Genomic DNA, 21,466 nt, shown 5'->3' with positions numbered 1-21,466 from the left:
TTTTTCTTAATGGTGGAGCCAAATACAGTCACATGCAGAGCCTCTCAAAGTAGAAAATACACTATAGCTTCAGCCTCACAAAAGGTGGTGGAAAGAATGTAAGAGCCAGAGGATGAGGAGGAGTATTGGGAAGCACTGTCTGCTATGCATGACACGGCCATTGTACCCATGAACTCACAGCAGCTGTAATTACCTACAAAAGACTTGCACCAAATGGAGCCTGTCCACCATCCACGTGCTTACAGGAGGGGTCATGAAACCTCATACCTCTCACTTTGTCAGGAGTTATTGACAGGTAGTGATGCTCACTTTCCTCGGTGCTGTGGCTACTGATAGGTTATTAATATTCTAATAAACAATCCCCATCCATATTCATACTAATTAAACTAGTTAAACTCAGTGGGTCACAAATAATAACAAAAACAAAATATTTAAGAGTGGAGGTGACTTGGGAAGAAGGAATCAGCAGAACTATGAAGAGGATGAGAGTAGGGAATGGGGTAAAAATGGTCAAAATGTATGGAATTTTCAGAGGACTTAAAAATAGTGTATATGTGTGAAGAGAAGTATAGTTTTTGTTTCTGTGGTGGGGTAGGACCCCCTCTCCCATCCCATCCATTGTCTGTACTCTAGCTGGCAACCCTTTAAGGGTCTTCCTAGCTCCAGCTTGATGGTAAATGGTAGGATGGTAGGACTGAGGTTCATAGTTGCAGTCTGAGAGAAATTCTTCCCCTCCTTGCAGGGCACGTGGTTCCAAGCAGCCTTGCATGTAGACAGAGACTAGAGTGGGACTTGGACCCTGGATTCTATCTCATCCAGCCTCTGGATCCTTAAACCAGAACTCCAGGAGCGGTGGTCACAGAAGTGTCAGGAGTCCTTCATGTAGCACAGACCATGAAACCTAGAGTCTAGAAACCATGGGGCCACAGGAGCATTTATAAACTGCACCATGACCATGTAGACCCCTGAGCGTTCATCACCATCCGCACTCGGTAGCGTCAGGAGCAGGTAGAGGCATGTTATATATTGTAGAGTCCGTCAGTGGAGAATTAGAATACACACGAGTGTGGAAAGCCGTGGGGACAACACTCATTTGGTAGAGTCCTTGCCTTGTTTACATGAGGCCCTGATTTGATCACCAACACTACAGAAAAAATTGTGGAGTGCTGCACCCGACTGTAGCCCCTAATCATACTAGCTGCTAAACATGACTGTCCAAGCTGAAATAATTTGTATGTGTAGAAAAGAAACAAATCTAGTACCCAGTAAACAAATGTTTTAATCACATGTATAAATAAAGCTAAAACTAAAGTAATGAAAATTGCATTCACTTCTCTCATTTAAAACAGGATTGCAAGAAGATGTAAAATTACACTTATGACCACCCCCACACACCCCCGATGTGTTAAACACCAGTGTCAGACTCCGAAGCCTTATCGCTGGGGAATGCTTACAGCTGCAACGAGGGGTCAGCATATGCAGCAATCATCCAGTTTCCCAGGCTGCTTGCTCTCGGGCTGCCTGCTCTGGGGCTGCCCTTATCATTCTGCAGTAGCAGGGTTGCTTTGGTCTCCATAAGCAAATTAAGCTCCTCTCTGAAAACATCGTGATTTTCCTCTTTGACATTTTCCACAATCGTATACATTTCTTAGCGAGGCTCGGCCGAATCAAAAGCAAACACAACAATGCGCTGTGGATTTCTTAGGATTCGAGATGAGTCAGAACCGTGCTATTCATTATGCTCTTCACCTTTTCTTCCCAATAGCAAATGGAAAGAAAAAACTCACCATGCTCCTATTTGTCCTAGCACTGAATAGACGGGACAATTTCCTCTTCTCATCTGCCTGGAGCCACACAAACAAATGCTGAGACCAAGCTGGGCGAAAGCTGCCCCAGCTGGATAAGAGGCACACCCTCTCTCTCCACTCTTGAGTTCCCAAAGGGGAGGCAGAGGAGGCAGATGAGCCTCCCAGACAGATGGGTTTGGAAGTCCCCAGTACTCTTGGATTGTCCCTCATGCCTTACGCAGCAGTGGCATGAACATGGCTCTGCAGCCATCACCTCCAGATCTGTGTGAGAAAACAGCTCCGGCTGTGTTTATTTAACATGGGAAGGCTGATAGCAAAATGCCCACTCAATGTTTGTTGGCTTTCTGTTTTCTTGGTCCTTAGCCACAATAAACTGCCAATGAGAACTGTATCTAAAGATTTGCTCATTGCTGGGTGTGGGGGGAGGAAGCCTGGGAAAGAAACATCCGTGCACATTGGCTTTATGTCAGCAGATGCATTGCCTTCTGCCCAGTATACCCTGCTCAGTGCTACATGCCTTGTGCTCTCCTGGAAGCCCAGGAAGCTACTCTTTAGGCCCCGTGATTAAGTCCAGGTAAGATTAAAAGAGGAATGGCAATACCATGCTTTGGTGTAACCCTTTGCAACAATGGAGATGGGTATGGAGGAAAAGCAAACACCACTAGATCCCTCCCCCTCCCCCCCCAGAAACCTTAGCTAGGAAAACAAAATTGGTAGATTGACATGGGCATTGACCTTGACTAGATAGCCCTCCATGCAAACGCTCAGGCCCAGGAAATAGCAATCCTTGAGGTACATCAAAACTCAGACAAGCTGAAGAAGCAGTGAAACCCACAGCTACCATGTTCAGAGAGTGTAGGGACTCAGCCAAGGGCCTGGCAATGGTTAGACTTTGGTGCGCTCCATAAGGCACCCAGGTTGGCTCCTACTGGCATATGTCTACTCCTTCCCAAATAACTCTGACCCTAAGAACACAAATCCCATCCAAGTGTCAGAGAGCAAGGCCAGGACCATGGGAGGATAGGGGTGTGCTGGCAGGGTCTGAGACTGAGTGCCAACATCAGTGAGTGGAGAAGGAAGTCTGTGAGTCTATATGAGGCAGTAAGAGGAAAAGCACTGGTCAAGGGCAAGAGGGCATGGGTGAAGGGATAGCTTTAGCAGCTTGGAACCTCAGACTTGAGCAAGACAGTTGGTCTGGATGCAGAGAAGAAACCAGCGGGGAAAGCCCACACACATAGAGCTGAGTTTCTAAAGGCTAGAGTAGTTGGGACTGATCCTGGCGGGGGGCGGGGGGGGGTAGGAGTGTGATGATCACAGAGCCTACTCAAAACCGACTGTAGCCTTCTCCCTCACGGATGGCCGGGAGGCTCCTGTAGGAAAGAAGACCTTGCATACCATTTTTTGTGGGAAACATTTCATCTCATTTACAACAAAAAATGTTTAACTAGAGTCTGAAAGCAGTGTAAAATCTGCTCATTAAAGTAGGCTCATCAGTCCTGGGAAACGGGTCAGTAAAGTACTAGTCATATGATCATGAAGAACTGAGCCCAATCGCCAGAACCTGCATCTTAAAAACAAAAAAGCCCAGTGTGATGACATGTGTCTTTATTTCTAGCACAATGGAGGCGTGACAGGAGGATCCCCATAGCTCGCTGACCGGACAGTCTAGCCTACATGGAAAACTCTAGAGAGAGGTCCAGTCGCCTAGACTTTCACACTCATGCACATAAAAGCACTGAGATATGTAAGCATGCCCTTTTTAAAAGCAGCTTTATCATACAAGGTGCTTTATGGTAAACAGCCTCCATAAACCCTCCTCAGTAAAGCACACAGGCACACGCCTAGCTTGCCCTGTTCACGGGTGTCTGTAGTGTTCTCATGTCATCCCAGTTATCCTACATAGAGTGCTGTGTCTTGGCTTTTTTCATGCATTGTGCTAGAAGCAGCGTTAGCCTGTATTTCTCCATAGGCTCTCTGATTGTCATGGTTACTGATTGGACTGTATTTTTCCACAGGCTCACTGATGTCAGAATTACTGATCGTATTGCCCTTTACAACGTAGGCAGCTCTCTTTGCTGCTGAATATTTTAGATTTCTTCACAGAACACAATGAATGCTGTTGTCGTTATATTTTCCCCTCCCACTGAATTGTTTCCTTACCAAGATAAAGATATATGATATCATATTTTTTTCATTTAAAATCAACAGCAGGTGTGTGTGTTATATTCATTGCAGTTTCATGTGGTTTCTTTTCTAATTTAACATTTAGAATAAATTGGTGGAATTTAGTTTTAATTCTTACTGAGAACCTTCTCTTCACTGTGTCTTGAGTGATAGAGCCAGACATTCTTCAAAGACAAATATTTTGATATAGAAGAATATATATCCTTATTATATATAATATTTTTTGGCTGGACTTTAAGCATTCTAAACTACAAGTAAAAATCTAAAAAGTGATCTGCTTTATATGTTGAATACCATTTTGCCTAGGAATTTCCATATATTTTTTTCTCTGCCATATAGTCTAGTAAATATTTGAATGTATTTTTTTTTCCCATCACATTCCCTGAAAGAGAAACAGCTTTAGTAAACCACACTGAAACAATTACAGGCCCAAAGCAAAGCCATGGGAAGGACAATTGGGCACCTCTTGCCGTCCTTATTAACTGGTCTGCATGCACACACATCTCCGACCAGCCCCTTTTGTCTAGCCTGTCGGAGAGCATTAGCCGAGACGGATCCTGAAGCTACCTCCTGGCTCCCAAACGGACATAGTCACTAAGAAAGAAAGACTCATTTATTCGAATAAAAATTTTGCTGCGTAAGTGAGGACTGTACAAGGCACATTTCATGCATCATTATCTGGGCCTGATTAGCAACGATGGAAATTGGTCCTCGATTCTAACAATCAGCGGAAAGGAACCTTCAGCTCTCACTGAAGACAGACAATTGCCATAGACATGTCTGTGTTTTCTGCACAATAGGAAAAGAGATGCAAAGGCCCTCGTGGAGGCGGCTTTCAAATTGTTCTGGCAGCGGTTGTCTCTCATATGCCATTGTCCCCGTGACGCGAATAAATCATGACCTCCCTCTCCTGAGCAGCAGGATGACATAGCTTAGGATGCCCCATGCCACAGGGGGCCACATTGTCCCTCTTGACCCTAGACATGGCTGGGCCACCTGGTCAAGGCAGCCGATCCTTAGTCAGGCTTCGGAGGAGTTGCACCTGGCTTTGAATGCTGTGTGGCCTTGCACATGTCGGTTGGTCTCTCTGGACAGTTTCCTGTCTGAACAATGGCAATGACAATGCGATTTACCTTATAAGTCATTTCTGAGGGTTGTAATAAGGTGATTCATGCAAACAATCTCTATTCGGGGTCCAGCAGGCAACAGTTGCTCCTCTTCTGGAGCTTCCTACGAAAGGCCTCCAAGAAGGAAGCCACAAGGATGGCCAGGAATGGTAGCTTTTTTTTTTAGTATTTTTTAAATTGTTTTTATTGAGCTTTATATTTTTATCCACTCCCCTCCCTTCCTCTCCCCTCTCTTTATACCCTTTCTTAAGGTCCCCATGCTCCCAATTTACTCAGGAGTTCTTGTCTTTTTATACTTCCTGTGTAGATTAGACCCATGTATGTTTCTTTTAGGGTCCTCTTTGTTGTTTAGGTTCTCTGGGATTGTGAAGTGTAGGCTGGTTTTTCTTTGCCTTATGTCTTAAAGCCACTTATGAGTGAGTATAGATGATATTTGGGTTAGCTTACTCAATATGATATTTTCTAGATTCACCTATTTGCCTGAAAATTTCAATATGGCATTATTTTTCCACTGTGTAGTACTCCATTGTGTAAATGTACCACATTTTCCTTATCCATTCTTTGGCCAAAGGGCGTTTAGGTTGTTTCCAGGTTCTGGCTATGAACATAGTTGAGCACCTGTCTTTGTAATATGACTGAACATCTTTTGGGTGTATACCCAAAAGTGGTATTTCTGGGTCATGAGGTAGGTTGTTTCCTAATTTTCTTAGAAATCACTATACTGATATCCAAAGAAGCTGTACCAGTTTGCACTCCCACCAACAATGGAGAAGCGTTCCCTTTACCCCATATCCTCTCTAGCATAAGTTGTCATCAGTGTTTTTGATCTTGGCCATTCTAAGGTGTAAGATGGAATCTCAGAGTTGTTTTGATTTGCCTTTCTCTTATGGCTAAGGATGTTGATCAAATGATTCTTAAGTGTCTTTCAGCCCTTTTAGATTCCTTTGTTGAGAGTTCTCTGTTTAGGTCTGTACCCCATTTTTTATTGGATTATTTGTTCTTTTGATGACCAATTTCTTGTTACAGTGGGCAAAATGTTTTTTGTCTATCTTGCTATGGTCTTTATGGTTACAAAAAAAAAAATCCAGAAGTAGTTCACCTCTGTGGGTGGCACAATCAGGTTTCCCAAGTCCTCATAATTCCCATCTTCTGCACAGTGCAGGAATTAAGATGCAATAATATGAAGAAAAAGAGACACACCAGACAGTTTGAGAGTCCCTGATTGTAGAGAAATGGCTTGTTCCTCCCTTTCCAAATCTTATAGGTGGATCTCTGCAGAGGGGCAGCACAGGGGGAGGCATTGGGCTTGCAAAATTGAAGGCTTTCTGATACTTTCCATACAGTCCCATGTGTTCCTCTCTGAGAGTCTCTCTGGCAGCATAGGAAGTTCAAAAGTGTCCTGTGCCAGAGCTGAAGCCCACGTGACTGCAGCCTGAGGAACAATGGTAAAATGCAGATGTTCAGAAACAGGCTGACCCTTTAAAGTCTAGCAGGGAGACACAGCCCTGGCATCATGACATACAGCTGGTCATCAGGTGCCTCACTTCTTAGAATTCCAGGTGTGGTGCAGCTTAGATATGTACATGAGACCTACTAGCATGTTTACTTGGCTGGAATAGCAGAATGGAGACATGTGGACCACATTACAAATACATGGGGTTCAGGCACTGATAACATTTGGGGGGCTAATATTAACATAACACTCCAAATATATCATCTGTGACACACATAGCTTGCATGTCTTATACAATACACATGTATACAAACATCACTCATGCAAATATCTGTCTGTGTAGACAAAGACAGCGGTGGCCCAGTGAATGTGGGGACTACTTAATTTTGAATATGAACTGAAGTTTCTGGAATGGAGTACTACGCACTAATCATAGTAGGAAATTAAGCACTCTTCCTTTCTCTTTGGTCTTCCTCAGAAACGAGAAAGTCACCATGCCTCCAAATGATGATGAAGACCTATTCATTACCGGACACTTCCATCAAACCCTGGCAGAGCTTGATAAAAACCTGGAAGGTAACAGCCACAAGCCTCCTACTTCACTAGCCTCCCATATGACCTTCTAGGCAGTCACTTTTTTGAGTAGTTTGGTGTGACTGCACAAGGAAGAAGTCTGGGGATTGCAGCCTGGTTCGGATGTGTTTTGCCTGTATGTAAGGGCTGAACTCCTCTCTTGGGTGAGGGCTCTTCTTGATGTCTACTTTTTACAGTATTAAGGAAGTGTCTCAGTAGTTTTCAAAATATGTGACTCACAATGCCGCTTTTGTGTGTTCGGTAGTAGTCTACACACATTGAAGACAAAAATATCCAGGGTGCCAAAATGACATAGAGAGACACAAGATGGCACAAAGAGAAGCAGCTGTCTTTATTAAAACGTCTAACTCTTCCTTACTTGGTAAAATACACAATCTTCTGTCCATGATAAGCAGCCTTAGCAAGGAGCACCCCGTGGCCCTGCTGCTCCTTTAATATGTTCCTTGGAAAATAACACTATAAGTTAAAGGCTGATGCAGCTGACTTCAGTAAGTAGTGGGAAATCCTTTAGACAAAGAAAGCTGCACTACTCTTTTTTTTCCTACTCAAAAATAAACTAGAGAAACAAAACAGGGATAAAAATCAGGCATTCAAACTGACCCTGAGTTTGTTTAATTCGATTTTCTGTCTCTTCTCATCGGTATTCGGATGACACAGCTGGGAATCTGTAGCGGCTGTGTAGTCTCCCACACGTTATGACCACATGACTCACTGCGTCCTTTAATGCTGTGAGGGGTCGGTGTGGTACTGAAGACATCAAAGCTCACTTATTCTCTCTTGAAGAAAGAAAGCTAGGACAAGTCATTCTCCATATCTTGCTTCTAGTGGGCACGAGAAATAGGAAGGGCAAAATCTCAGGGCACTTGAGAACATTTTCCAGAGTATCAAATGTAGGAATCTGTTTTATAATTGGATGACTTGGCAAGATGTGGTGACTAAATGTCACGGGCCTGCAAACTGCTCTCTGCTGTATGGTGAAAGTTGCAATTCTGGTCTCAGGCAGATAGAGATTATAATCAAGATAACATTTAGCATACATGCTTTTAAAAAAAACACAGTAATAATCCCTGGGGAAATCAAAGTATTGGCTGTGCTCGCATTAACTCACTGGAAATACTACAAGGGGCACCAATTGGTCACTTGGCATTTGTCTTTTTCTGTAGGAATGGAAGACAATTATGAAACAGATACAAGCTCCCTAACCAGCTCTACAAATGGTGTGTCTAACCACAGCCTGCAAGAAGCTGCAATCCCTGATAATGACATGGATGACATCCCCGTTACATTTATCGGGGAAGTTCCCGATGAGCCTGTTGACTCGGCCTTGTTCTCCAGCAGAAGCAACAATGCTGCTGTCTTTAACATAGGAGACATGGCCAACCACAGATCTCACCTGTCCCCATTTCAGAAGGAGCATAACCAGCCATATGTAAGGACAAGCACAAAAGAGCCTGACCCCTCCCCTCCTTCCCAAGAGATCAGAAAGAGAAATCAGTCTTCAGCCTTCACTAACACATCTGAAGACGAGAATCCAGTTGAAAAAGACCCCAGAGTTACTTCATATGTTTCAAAGCTTTGTATAGATGGTCTAAAAGCGAAGGATAAGGGCAAGGTGAATGGTTCTACTCAGAGCGAGAAGACACAGGCAGGTCACAGGGTAAATTCACTACCAGTCAATCAAAAAGACGGTGACCATGAAAGCGCCACGTCAGCACTACCACCATGGTCTCATCATGGTCAGACCTCAGGGGGAAGCTATGGACTCAGGCATGGCTTGACTACATACAAAATTGTTCCTCCCAAATCAGAGATGAGGTATTATGACAGGGATGTGTCCCTCTCCACTGGTGCCATTAAGATCGACGAACTGGGGAATCTGGTGAGTCCTCACATGAATGGGAGCAGGACCATATCCCATTCATCCGCGATTGTCGAAACAGATGCACAGCCTATTGGAAAAGTCAAAGAGTTCTGGAGGCTCAACTCAGTGGAAAAATGCCTCAATGGGCCGGCAGAGTGTACAGCCAAAAGGCCCCCCTCCATCACCACCACTGCCACACCAGCGAGACCGCAACAGGATAACGTACTGAAGGCAGCCTTCACGCTGCCCACTCCCCAGCAGCAGCCTGCCCCAGAGGAACATGGGGCACACCTGGAGGAAGAGAGCAGCCAGTCACGCCCAGCAGGCTCTTGTCACGTGAAAGTGCCAGCAGCTCACCCCACAGAAGTTACATTCCTCAAGCCTCAGAGAAGAACGTCCAGCCAGTACGTGGCCTCTGCTATTGCCAAGAAGATGGGGCCTCCAAAAGTCTATGCTGATGTGGTGAGACCACATAAGAAGACTGCTGAAAAGGGTCACGAAGAACCAAAGCCGGTTAGACCACCTCCCATGGGGAAAGACAGTGATGCTCCCAACCTGTGCTCAGAGGTGCGACAGCTTGAGCATGGTTCAGACCAGGGCTCTGTCTGCCTTTCCAGCAACGCTGGTGTGCAGATGCCCGCAGGGGACCATCCCAGGGTAGAGGTCAGCCGCTCATATGGAAAGTCATCGACTCAAGACTGTCCGGCTGCTGTCCACAGAAACTCCAATTTCCTCCCAGTCAGATCTTCCCAGAGGGATCGTGTTTCTGTGGGACCAAGCTGTGGTTTCAATGGAAAGCAAACTACAAGTAACCAAAAGACGAGCTTACTATCTAACCCCACACAGGCACCGGAAAGGACGCCCCCGCCCCCTCTGCTCTTGGCAGAGGCCCGTAACTCTGGGATGATACTGATGAATGGTTCTGCACGGGCCTCAGGAAATTGTGAGCCTCCTCACGGTCCAAAAGAGTCTAGCCCTACCAGCTACATCATCTTGCAGACAGAGGAAAAGCCTAGTCCATTAACTACAGATGTTCAAGACACAGAGGATGCTCCATCATCCAGCATTTTTGGGCCAAAGAAAAAATTCAAGCCTGTGGTTCAAAGGCCAGTTCCAAAAGACACATCTCTGCATAGTGCCCTAATGGAAGCTATCCACTCATCAGGAGGAAGGGACAAGCTCCGCAAGGTAAACGTGGTGGGCATCAGGGGTTGGGTGCAGGGAGCTCCCTGAGCAGGGCTTTCATCCCTGGCACACATCTTGAGAATGGGATGGGAGGGAAGACTGCAAAGCCAGAGCTGCAAGTTTGTAGGTTTCATTTTAACTGCATTCTGTCTTTTTCTTTTAAGGCATTTGAAGAAAGGCACTAGAGAGGCTGATGAGCTTTAGCTTGTCAGAGCCCAGAAGTGTAACAGAAAAGATGTCAATCAATAAACCTCCATCCACTGGGACAGAGTAGCAGTGAGGTCAGGGTGTGGGACTGTCTATACTCTGGTCCAGAAGCACTCTGTCCACTTTGTGCTATTATAACAAAATATCTGAAAACCTTAGAAAAAGAAAAGATTTATCTTGGCTCTAGGTTTGGAGGATTTAGTTCATGATCAGTTAGCTTATTGCTTTTGAGCTTATACCAAAGCGACATAGTATAGTGAGAACACATGGCAGGTCAAATACTCACCTCATAACCAGGGAGGTGGAAGAGACAAGTGTCCCACCATCCCCTTCAAGGATCTCCTTCCAGTGACCTGGGACCTCCCACCAGGTACCACCTCCTAAAGTCTCCCCCAGCTCCTAATGGTGACAGGCTGAGGACTATGCCTCATGAGCTTCTGGAGAGCATCTTGACATTTCGAGATAGTAAGACTCAATCATGGCTACTGCTTCTGTACAGCCATGTATTGATACACACAGCTACACATTCTGAGAACTGCATGGCATTTGGTTTCATTGTTGTGTGAACGTCATGAAGTGTCACACAAGCCTACATGGCAACAGGCCAGCAGTCAGCAGGAACTTCTTGTTACATCAAATGACATCAAGAACAGATGACAAGGATGCTTCTGGCATAGCAGGCCTCAACATTTTGGAGGAGGATAAAGGAATAAAACCGTTTCCTAAAAGTAGTTGTTCATGGCAGCATAAGCATAGGACCGATCGTATAGTTAGTGCATTATACAGTAAGAAAGTCACCTGTGTCATAACTCAGAGTGACAACTGCATGTAACTGTGTGTCGTCTACCAGTACGGAGCATAGGCTTGTCTACACTAGCATCACCCCAAATACCCCCAAAGTTCATTGCAGTAGGACAGTAGTATGGTTCCAGTGTCACTGGGAGACAGAAATTGTTCATGTCTTTCCAGACTTGTGAGTCTCCTTCCATCAGTGTGGTTATAATTGACTGAAACATTATGTGAAGACATGCCATTGTCATTCTACAGTAAAAAAGCAAGAATTTTGTGGACCTTCTCCACTATCAGCTCATTTAATACATCAAAATATTATTACTAACCCAGTGCTAATAATGAAGAGTTATTTCTTCTATTTTTCAGTGGAAACAAGGTAGGAAGAGTCTAAGTGGTCTGGCCCAATGTCACCCACTAACATTCTCATCCAGGTTTACAAGATTTCCGTAGATTTACAACATGTCAGCTAGGGAAAGCTGGGAGAATAGCAGGAAGAGTTTCATGGACAACATTGGCTGCAACCCCAAACCTATAGCCTTTGATCCTCAGATAGCTGCCCCTCAACTTACTACAGGATTATGTCATGGTAGTCATAGAAAGTTGAAGATACCCTAAGTTGAAAAGCCTTAATGCACTGAGCTCAGCTGCCTTAGTCCCACCTCGCTGCACATGCCCAGAACATTTATATCAACCTACGTTTGTGCAAACCCTGCTCTACAAATGTGTTCAATGACTCAGTATAGTTTTTTTTTAATACTATGCTGAAACTAGAAAAGAAAATCAGTGTGTGCATGTGCTTTGATACTGTGGCTGAGCAGAAAGCTCTTCTGGGACCTTCTAAACAGACCTTTAAGCAGACAGATTGAATGGAGTTGATGCTGTAGGCCTCGGCTGATATGGAGTTAGCCTTTCCTTATCGTCTGAACGAAATATGTTGACTTCATTAATATTCTAGACTGCAGAACACACCTCAGAAGGAAGGCCAAAGAAACCGTCCTACATGGAGACAGAGAGCGAGCGATCCGCCCTTCTGGCAGCCATCCGGGGCCACAGTGGGACTCTCAGCCTGAGGAAGGTGAGAAAAAGGACCTCCCATACATAACTGGTTTAGAATCCTGCCTACCCTTCTCCCCAGCAATCTAGGCCAGTACCGCCAAGTTTTCATTACTCTGACTAGATGGCAGGCACCATCAGAGCTGCAAACTCTACTCGCTTGGCACGTTGGCACCCAAATCCACAGAATGAGGCAGCTGTGTGAAGCCAGCCCTGAACATTTACTATAGGCAGAATATTAATTGAGCCAGATAGTGCACCTGTGGCTGTCACGCATGGGATTTAAGGAATTGATGTGACTTGCGCATTTCCCCTATGGTTTTAGTGGGTGTCACTCCCACCCCCAGTTAGTCAAGTTTGTGTGCCTGGCTTCTGTTTCTGCCCTCACGTGTGAAGGGAAGTTAGAGAGTACTCTTGCCGTACTCGGTGCCTCTGAGCATGCTTTGGAAGAGCGCAGGGATATGTGTGAGTCATCAGCAGACAGATGTCTGCTTCCTGTAGTTCATCATTAAGGAGCTGTTTGCGGGTCACTGTGACATGGGTAGCCATGTGCTGTATTCTTGGAAAGGACCTCTACACAGATTGTAACTCTCTGAGTCTGGCAGGCTGCTGTAACAGAGCACTGTAGGCTGGGTGGCTTAGGAACAACAGAGGTTTATTTCCTACAGCTCTGAAAGCTAGAAGTCAAAGATAGAACTGGTGATTCAGGGGGTTATCTGAACAATTCTGGCTCAATGTACCTTCACACCAAGGCTTCACATGACAGAAGGTTCAAGGAACTCTCTGGGGTCTCTTTTATAGGGTACTAATTCTGTTCATGGGAGTTCCATATTCATGATCTCGTCACCCAGTGTCATCACCATGGGGTGTCACAGATGAGACGGAGTGCAGGAGCACTCAACTCTAGTAACCTCGTAACTGTCTCCTTAGGTGTCATCCCTTGCCTCTGAGGAGCTCCAGAGCTTCCGAGATGCTGCCCTCTTGGCCCCAGGTCTAGACAAAGCTCAACAAGAAGACCATGGTCCTCCACCTCCACCTGTCCTGCCCCCACCACCCTCTGCAGCCTCCCAGCCTTCCTCAGCCTCCGTAACGGTTTCTAGGTTCAGCACCGGCACCCTCAGCAACACAGTGGATGCCAGGCAAGCCTTGATGGATGCCATTCGCTCGGGCACAGGAGCTGCAAGACTGAGAAAGGTGGGTGTTGGTATGGGTAGCTGAAATGGAAAATGATTGTGCAGCCCAGCTTCTGGAGGGCACCACGGAGGGGAGGGCAATAAAGGAACTGACTGAGGAGAAAGCCAGCTCTCCATACTAACTGCTGCCCGTGTGACAACTTCTAGGCTAAACCCACTTCTGTACCCCTCCTAACCCAAAATCAGCGCTAGAGGAAGGGACAGGCTGAGGATGTACTGTGTGCTTCCTAGAGTTTCTACTAGGAAAGCGGCACCGTAGGCTGCAATGGCATCACCTAGCCTCCCTTAGCCACCTTCGCCTGCCTTTTTCCGCCAGCATAATGCATAGCTCTTAGGGACTGCAAAGTCTCCCAGAAGAGCACACACTTTTTTTCTACCCTCGGTTCTCTTTTTGTGCGGTCCAATGCAGGCCGGCATAATTCCCACCTAGACACTGCAGAAAACTAGAGGCCCTGAAGCAGGAACAGTTCCACCTGGCTTCCAAGCTGTTTCAGCCCAGGCCTATGCTGTGAAATCACTGACTTCTGTGGTTGCACAGGCCTCCTGGATATGGGAAGTTATGCTAATAACAAGAGAGCTGGGGAATTTTAGGTTTTTCTAAAAGATCATTTCTGCATCCTGAAGTGTGCTGTCCCTGAAGAGGTCGGTAGAAAGTTAATCTTCACTTCATATGTGAAATGTACAAGGCTAGAGAACCGGAGTCCCTTGGCTTAGTCACACATGGACTGGACTTAGCACAAAAGGTACGTGCTGCCCAGGCTGTATCCTCTAAGGAAAGAAGGTTACCCATGAAGCGGAGGCTGGGCTACTTTCATATAAGGCTGCTATTGTCACGAATCAGACAGACAGATTTCCTTAGAGGAGAGGAACAGTCCCTAGGACACGTGGCTGAGAAAAATCTGTCCTTCCCTAGGCACAGCTCCATCGACACTCACAGGCCACCAGCTCTTTTGCTCTGCCAGAGTCTCACAGGTACCCCTGAGTTGCAGTTTTCCAAGCTCCCTCAGAACCTACTAAGCTCAGTTCCCTGGCTAGCCCCCACCTCCCTGAGCTTGTCCCGTTTTGAGGACAGCCATGGATGTACAGGTGTGACCTTTCTTATCAAGGATTGTTGTAATAGGGAGCGGCGGGCTGCGTCCCCGGCACCTGGCCGCCCGCATGGCTAGCTTATGCCCCGAAATAATTACACGGAAACTGTATTCTTTTAAACATTGCCTGGCCCATTAGTTCCAGCCTCTTATTGGCTAGCTCTTACATATTGATCTAACCCATTTCTAATAATCTGTGTAGCCCACGAGGTGGCTTACCAGGGAAGATCTTAACCTGCGTCTGTCTGGAGTGGGAGAATCATGGTGACTGCCTGACTCAGCTTCTTTCTCCCAGCATTCTGTTCTGTCTACTTTGCCTACCTAATTTTCTGTCCTAGCAGAGGCCAAGCAGTTTCTTTATTAGTTAACCAATGAAACAATAGATAGAAAGATGAACGGATGTAGTCCATCTTCACTGGAGGCATAGCCCACTTCAGTCTTCTCTCCAGCAGCACTGGAGACTGACACCCATCAAGCAGGCTCCTCAGGAAGGGGAATGGGGGCTTCATTCAGGGCGCTTTGAGTTTCCCATGTCTATGGAATTGGTGTATTTCTGAACTTATATCGTGAATGGCTGAGATGGAATTCTGGGAGTCGGAGGAAGATAAGGGTGAGTACAGCTCCGAGGCCCCTCTGGGCCCCTGACAGCTGTTTCGCAGAGCCCCTTTCCCAAGCTGGTAGTTCTGGACCTCTTTGGGGAAGTCCTAAGTAATTGAGTGAGAACCATCACCAGTCTTTGTTTCTGAGCTCCTAAAATCATGTTTTTTGCCCGAAAGGCTATATGCAACACCTGAGTCCTGAATCCGACTTCTCAGAAGTTAGAACCCATGTGTCAGCCGAGTTAAACTGTCTACAAAGGGATTTTGCTCTAAGGTTTGGGGTAATTATGTGTCTTGTTCACTGCTCTAATAATATTCTAAAAAAAAAAAACACCGAGTATAACCTACCTGAGGCTTCCCTTCCTGCCTTATCAGTGAGCTAGTCAACCATGGTTTGAAACTATTAAGTAGAAATTTCCAGGAATAACTATTGATGAATTATAGCTAACTTTCCTTATAGCAAATGGGTACTAGAGTTATAGCTCTCAATGTCTCCCGGTGCTAATATGTGATACAAACGTCTCATGCTCAGAGATGTGTGGGTCTAGTTGAAAGCACAGTACTTAGACTCTGGTACACACTACAGTTGTAAGCACCGGGGGGGGGGGGAGCTATGGAGGGGGAACTGTTGACGTGAAGGCCGTGCGCGCACACACTTGTTCTCAGTGTTTCACACGTTTCACCGGCCGATAGTTGAAGCTTTTCACAATAGCTGTTACTTTCTCCTGCGGTCATGAAAAGGACACTGGGTCAAGAGGAGCTGGAAGCCAAGGTTGTACAGCTAATAAGTGGTCGTCTACAATTTTAAAACTCAGGTTTGCTTTCTCTGAGACCGATTCTCTCTGCTTTGCAGAGAGGTAAAAAGAAGCAAGGCTGAAACAGTCGGAAAGAAGAGACTAAGTGGTTAGGGAAGTCAGGGCTAGACGTGAAGGACACGGAATGAGGAGGTCTGCACTGACAAGCACCTGGAGGTTTGGAGGTGAGGAGGGAGTTGGCCAGTGTGCACCCCAGGCATGCCTGCAGGAAAGGTCAGTACAGCTAAAATGTTCTAGCCAGGGCAGGAGCCACAGCTGCCAGTTCTCACATGATCTCAGCTTTCGGTCAGCTGCTTAAATGGAATTCACAAGACCAGGTTTTGATTATTCCTTGGGTTGACTTAGCTCTTGGGTTCCCCTTATTCGCTCTGGAAAGTGTGGGTCAGTAAATGTTTAAGGATTTATAAGGCCTGTTTGTTTACAAGGTGCTTTGGGGGCTCATAGCGAATTCAGCATTTCCCAGCGGAGCAGACACTTTTTTCTACCCCCATGTGTCTTTTTGTGCGGTCTAACACAGGCCTGCAAATCTATTTCCCACCGAGACATTGTAAAAAACAATGGCCCCCAAAGCAGGAACAGTTCCACCTGGCTTCCAAGCTCTGTTTGAGCTCGGGACTATCCTGTGAAATCACTGACTTCTGTGGTTGCCCAGGTCTCTTGGATATGGGAAGTTCTTCATCTGACTCCCATGATTCCATCTGAGCCATTCATGATAGAGGTTCAGAAGTGTACCAGTTCCATAAACATGGGAAACCCAAAGGACCTCAGCCTTGATGAATTCACTTGAAGCTGGGTCTTGGGTGATGTGGGGCAAGATGACAGTGAACAGGTTCTTGTCACTACTGTGCCCAGATGACCTCTGCCACCTGCTGCAGGATGTGACTTAGGAAGCCAGGATGGGATGACATACCCTTCTGAGCAGCCCCCAGCAGCCCCTCTGGTGGGGAGGGAGTGCAGGTGCTCATAGGCTACAAAGCCATCTCCTGGGCAGGTGCTGGGTCCTTAGGGGCACTGGTTTGCCTTCCCCCTGCAGCTTTCTGTAGAGCACTAGGTCTGGGCATTAGGAAAAATGCTCACAGTTCGGGTAATGGGTTCGGAAAGCTGATAGGTGCTGATTTCTTGCTGTGTGGACCACGGGCTTTGATGGCTCTGGAGTGTGAAACACACGGGCTTTCTCTCTTACTGTTTTCTTCACTTTCTTCCCCTCTTTGATCCAACTGACCTTGAGGAAAATCCAGAAAGATTGTGACTTTTGCAGCCTGGACTGAGCTCTCTACAGTTAGGCATCTGTGTGGCTCTTCATGCCTGGGTGATCGGTATAAGCTCCTGATCAAATGGGTCCTTGAATCTAGCTCTCCAGGACTTTGTAAAAGGCTGCAGTCCACACGGCAGGATGCTTTTTGCCACCGAGAAAGCCCTTTCTCAGCTCAGATCCTGGAGCGGAGACTTCCCCAAGGTTTAGAACTTTAAGAACAAAGAAACCGACCCATGGCAGGCAAAGTGAGATGGTTGTTCACCCTACTGTGATGCTGGGCTCCTTGGGAAGATGCTGCCCGTGATCCAAAAAGGTCAGCTTGATAGAGAAAGAATAAATATCTTAAAGATGACATCATTGTTTCTCAGCGTTCACAGTTGCCTGCATGGTGGGAGTGGCCCAGATCTCTGGCTATTGACAGCTGCCAGTGCAGCTCCTAGCTGCCTGATTTGCTTCTGTTCCATACGAGGACACATGCAGCGCCGCTGTAACCACGCAGGTTTCTTCCTAGGATGCCCCCTTTTCCCAAAGACAGGTTTCAGTGCACAACCTCATCCCCGTGGTAGCTTCCTCCTTCTCCTTTCAGTCCTTCATTCACAGTGAAGGTTAAACAGCCTTCTGCACCCATCTGCTTCAGCAGATCTGTGTGTGCTAAAGGAATTGTGTCAGGGGGCCTGGAGCGCACGCACACTGTTTCTTCTTGTCTGTGTGTAGATGTCAACATGTGCATGGCAGTGCTTCATCCCGTAAGCCTTCAGCGGCACCTTCCAGGATGCTGGCACAGGGACAGCTGAATGGAGCCTCGCTGTGCCTACAGAGAGCACTGTGTCAGAGACACAAATCGAGAGAAATAACTTTTCAGACTCACTGAAAAACGTGGTTAGAAACCCCACCCCACCACACAGAGAGGACATGGCCAGTTTCCGCTCTGTTCCCCTGGGAGGAAAGGCTGTGGCTTCCATTTGATAAATAGGCAAGTGGGGTGCTGATAATCCTGCGAGTTTTCCTGGCAAAGCATTCCTAGGTCAGCACCTTTGCAATGCCCAGACATCTTATCAGCTCCTGGCCGCCTTGGCAAAGGCCCACGAGCCACGCTGAGCTCACACAGCACAGGTGCCCTCTTTCCCACTAGAGGAATCACAAATGCAGACACATGCATGTCATGCCTCTTGACCTCAACAGGAAGCCCCAAGAACTGATTAGACATATGACGTAATCAGGAGGTCCCAAGCTAGGGAGGAGAAAAACAAACCTCTTCCTTTGCATCTGAAGGGAACACTATGTTCCAGGGACTAGGGAACAGAAGCCTGTGTCAGCACAGACCTGACTCCTAAGTCAGCTGCTTTGAACACTGGGCCCAGGTTGTTCATGTGTAAGCCTAGCTATGTGTAGTTAGATTGGAATGGCCTCAAGACAGGCAGTCAAGATGTTCCTGTGACAGCTCCCCGATGCTACCTGTTGTCTCTAAAAGTGGAGCTGGAGTAAAGCATGTCAGGCAACTACCTGGTGCGCTCATCCTTCCTGTTTTCATACGCACTCTAAACTCTCCAAAAGGCTCCTTCAGTCCCCAGGCTGGCTCTGTTCTCCCACCTTGTCACTATGTCATTTTCCCTTCATAATGCAGGTCACAGTTCCGAGTTCCTGAGAACTAGTGTGAGTCCTGTTGGATACGGGCCTCTGCTTGCACAGCATGGCCTTACACAACCAGGCTCACCCCTCATTGTATCCGCAGCCCCATCAGCAGCTGCTGGCATAGAGTGGGCACTTGGTCATGAGCTGAAAGGGGAACTGGGAGACTGTGACTCATACATGGTGTTCTGCAAATCTCAGCCCTCCTGTTGCATCCTGTTGTCCATACACCAAGAGGTCACTGCCCATGAGAATCAGTAGAAAATCTTGCCAGATATCCGATTCAAATTGGAAGTTCACACCTTCCTTTCCTTGGGGGAAATGAAATGACCTTAGGACATCTCCAGTCTTCCTTGCTGGCCTGTTTGCACCCTTAGCTGTCAGTCAGCTGCTGTCTCCCCTAGATTCCTCAGTGCCTAGAGTCTGTCCACCCAATCTGGAAGAAAAGCACTTAATTAGAGAATTTCCTGCTCTCTTGGCGATTTCTTTCTACAAAACACACACACACACACACACACACACACACACACACACACACACACACACACACTTCATTCTCCAGCAACAGCATTCCCAGAATTCCCAGAAGCACTGTTCACTTCACCTTTTTCCATGCAGAGAGTATTCTCCTTGGCAGGTAGTAGCAGGTAAGGAAGAAGAGTAAAAGTAGCTTCCCGTATTCTCTAGTGACCCCTGAAGAACTTTTCTTCTTGTCTAAACAAAATAATACGATACCCTTTTAGAAAGCATGAGTCTTGGAGGAGGTTCTAGCGTGTGGCATCCGAACTGATCTCTGTTGGCACCGCCTCTCTCCTCCCTGCACACACACTTGTCTCCCAGGGTGCTGCTGCCTGCTGGCCACAGAAGCAGACTCTCAACAGTAGGACCATCCCTGGTGCCCATCTAGATGGCAGTAACTCAGCGGTGTAGCTGAAGCCTGAGCTGTCATCATTCACTGTCAGTATAAACTCAGGCTTCATTTGACAGGTACCTGCCTCCCTAAACTTGCTTCAGTGACAGTCTAGCTAGATCTTTCCCATGCTCTCCTTTGCAGTTTTCTTTCTATATATACAAAAAAATAGAAAGTATGAGCATTACTTCCTCCTCCAATTTTTTTTCTAACATACTGAGAACTGTTCCAACCCATGCTGCATCATCATGGTGGACATGACCTCCAGACCCTCTACACTGTCTGGGAGAGCCAAGGATGGGCAGCTGCCCTGCCTCCTTTGTCTGCCTTCTCCTTCCGTCACCAGCTTGCCCCATTCCCACTTATCCTCATGTGTCCTGAGAGATTCTCCTAGGTAAGGTATCATCATACCCCAGGAAAAATGCTCAAGTATCTGGGAGTGCTCACTCAGCCTGTGGCTCCATGCCAAACCCTCATTACAGATCACTAACCCTGGCCCTGGGAGGTGATGTAGTTTGTGTCTGTCGTGTTCTCCAGAAGCCCATATGCCAAAAGAGAAGCCTAATGGGAGTTCTAGTCATTGTTGGCCAGCTCCTTCTGCTCTCTGCTTCTCTCCTGTGAAAGAACGCATGTACCCTGCCACACATGCCCTACCTATCCTATGCTGCCTTTGGGTCCATAGACCCAAAACCTTGGGCTGACCCAGTTATGGGCTGAGACCTCTAAAACCAAGAGCCACAGCAGCCCATTGCAATGTGTGGGGAAGCATGCCAACATAGAAGCGCCCCGGAACCACACAGTGAGCAGCTGTGCTGGCCATCCCATTTTGCTGGGCACCCTGTGGAATGATCTTGGCCACCTGACAACGCTATAACAGAGACCTCTCTCTCATCATACCAGTGGAAGACACAGGGGTGACAAGGGTGTGAGCTTCTCTCAGAGCTTCCCCCAGCCAAGGTACAAGTCCACAGTCCACAGTGTGTGCTCCTGACACTCACACACATTGTGGTTTTACATTGTGGGATTTTTTTTTTTTAATGAACTATCTCAAAACTGGCTGGAGGATTTTCTTGACAGCCTGCGTAGGCGTCACAGCCATTCCTTACTCTGACTTCTAGAAAATGCAGTTGAGCAAGCTCCATTTCTTTGTTTTTGCATGAAAGGTAGTTTTTATCCTTTTTTATAGGAAAGATTTTGAACATGTTAAACGTTGAGATAACTGTGCAGCAAACATCCCCGTGTCTAGCCCCAAAAGCTTTGGATGACAGCTTGCTATGTCTGTTTTATCTCACGCCGTGTCCATCTTCACTCTCTACCCCGCTGCCTACCTGCACACACTGTTTCTTCTGTTGTTGACACAAGCTCTCGCTGTGTGGCCCAGGCTAGCACTGAGCTCAAGGTCTTCCTGTCTCATCTTCAGAATGCTGGGATTGCAGGCGTGTGACCATCACACCTGGCTGAGGATTTTACTTGTGTGCAGTGGAAGTATATTGAAAACATTAGCATACTTGACTCCTGGGTGACTTCACCTGCATGCTACTGGAGTTGGCTTTGTACAGTTGTTTTTCAGGTGAACATAAACATAGGGTGCTACGCACACATTTAAGGAGCTCACGGGTCATTTTAGTGGGACTCCATCCTAACCATCTTGAGATTAGTTTTTTATAAGGATCTCCAGAAGCATAGAGCTTACAGGTGTGCCAGGATATGCAT

At 46.7% G+C, this 21,466-nt stretch overlaps 1 protein-coding gene across 4 annotated transcripts in view; it reads left to right on the top strand.

Annotated features, from left to right (window-relative positions):
• Cobl (cordon-bleu WH2 repeat protein) overlaps positions 1–21,466 on the top strand; it is a 221,182-nt gene that overhangs the window by 192,174 nt on the left and 7,542 nt on the right. For all 4 annotated transcript variants that reach the window (XM_026785116.1, XM_013350757.2, XM_026785115.1 and 1 more), the window contains 4 exons: positions 7,051–7,148; positions 8,330–10,215; positions 12,167–12,286; positions 13,195–13,458. In XM_026785116.1, coding sequence (XP_026640917.1) covers positions 7,051–7,148; positions 8,330–10,215; positions 12,167–12,286; positions 13,195–13,458 — 2,368 coding nt within the window. The remainder of the gene's footprint in view (positions 1–7,050; positions 7,149–8,329; positions 10,216–12,166; positions 12,287–13,194; positions 13,459–21,466) is intronic.

This window comes from Microtus ochrogaster, linkage group LG1, assembly GCF_000317375.1.
Source record: "Microtus ochrogaster isolate Prairie Vole_2 linkage group LG1, MicOch1.0, whole genome shotgun sequence".
Classification (NCBI taxonomy): domain Eukaryota; kingdom Metazoa; phylum Chordata; class Mammalia; order Rodentia; family Cricetidae; genus Microtus; species Microtus ochrogaster.
Note: the sequence above shows the minus strand (reverse complement) of the source record. Positions and strands in the feature narration are given on the sequence as shown.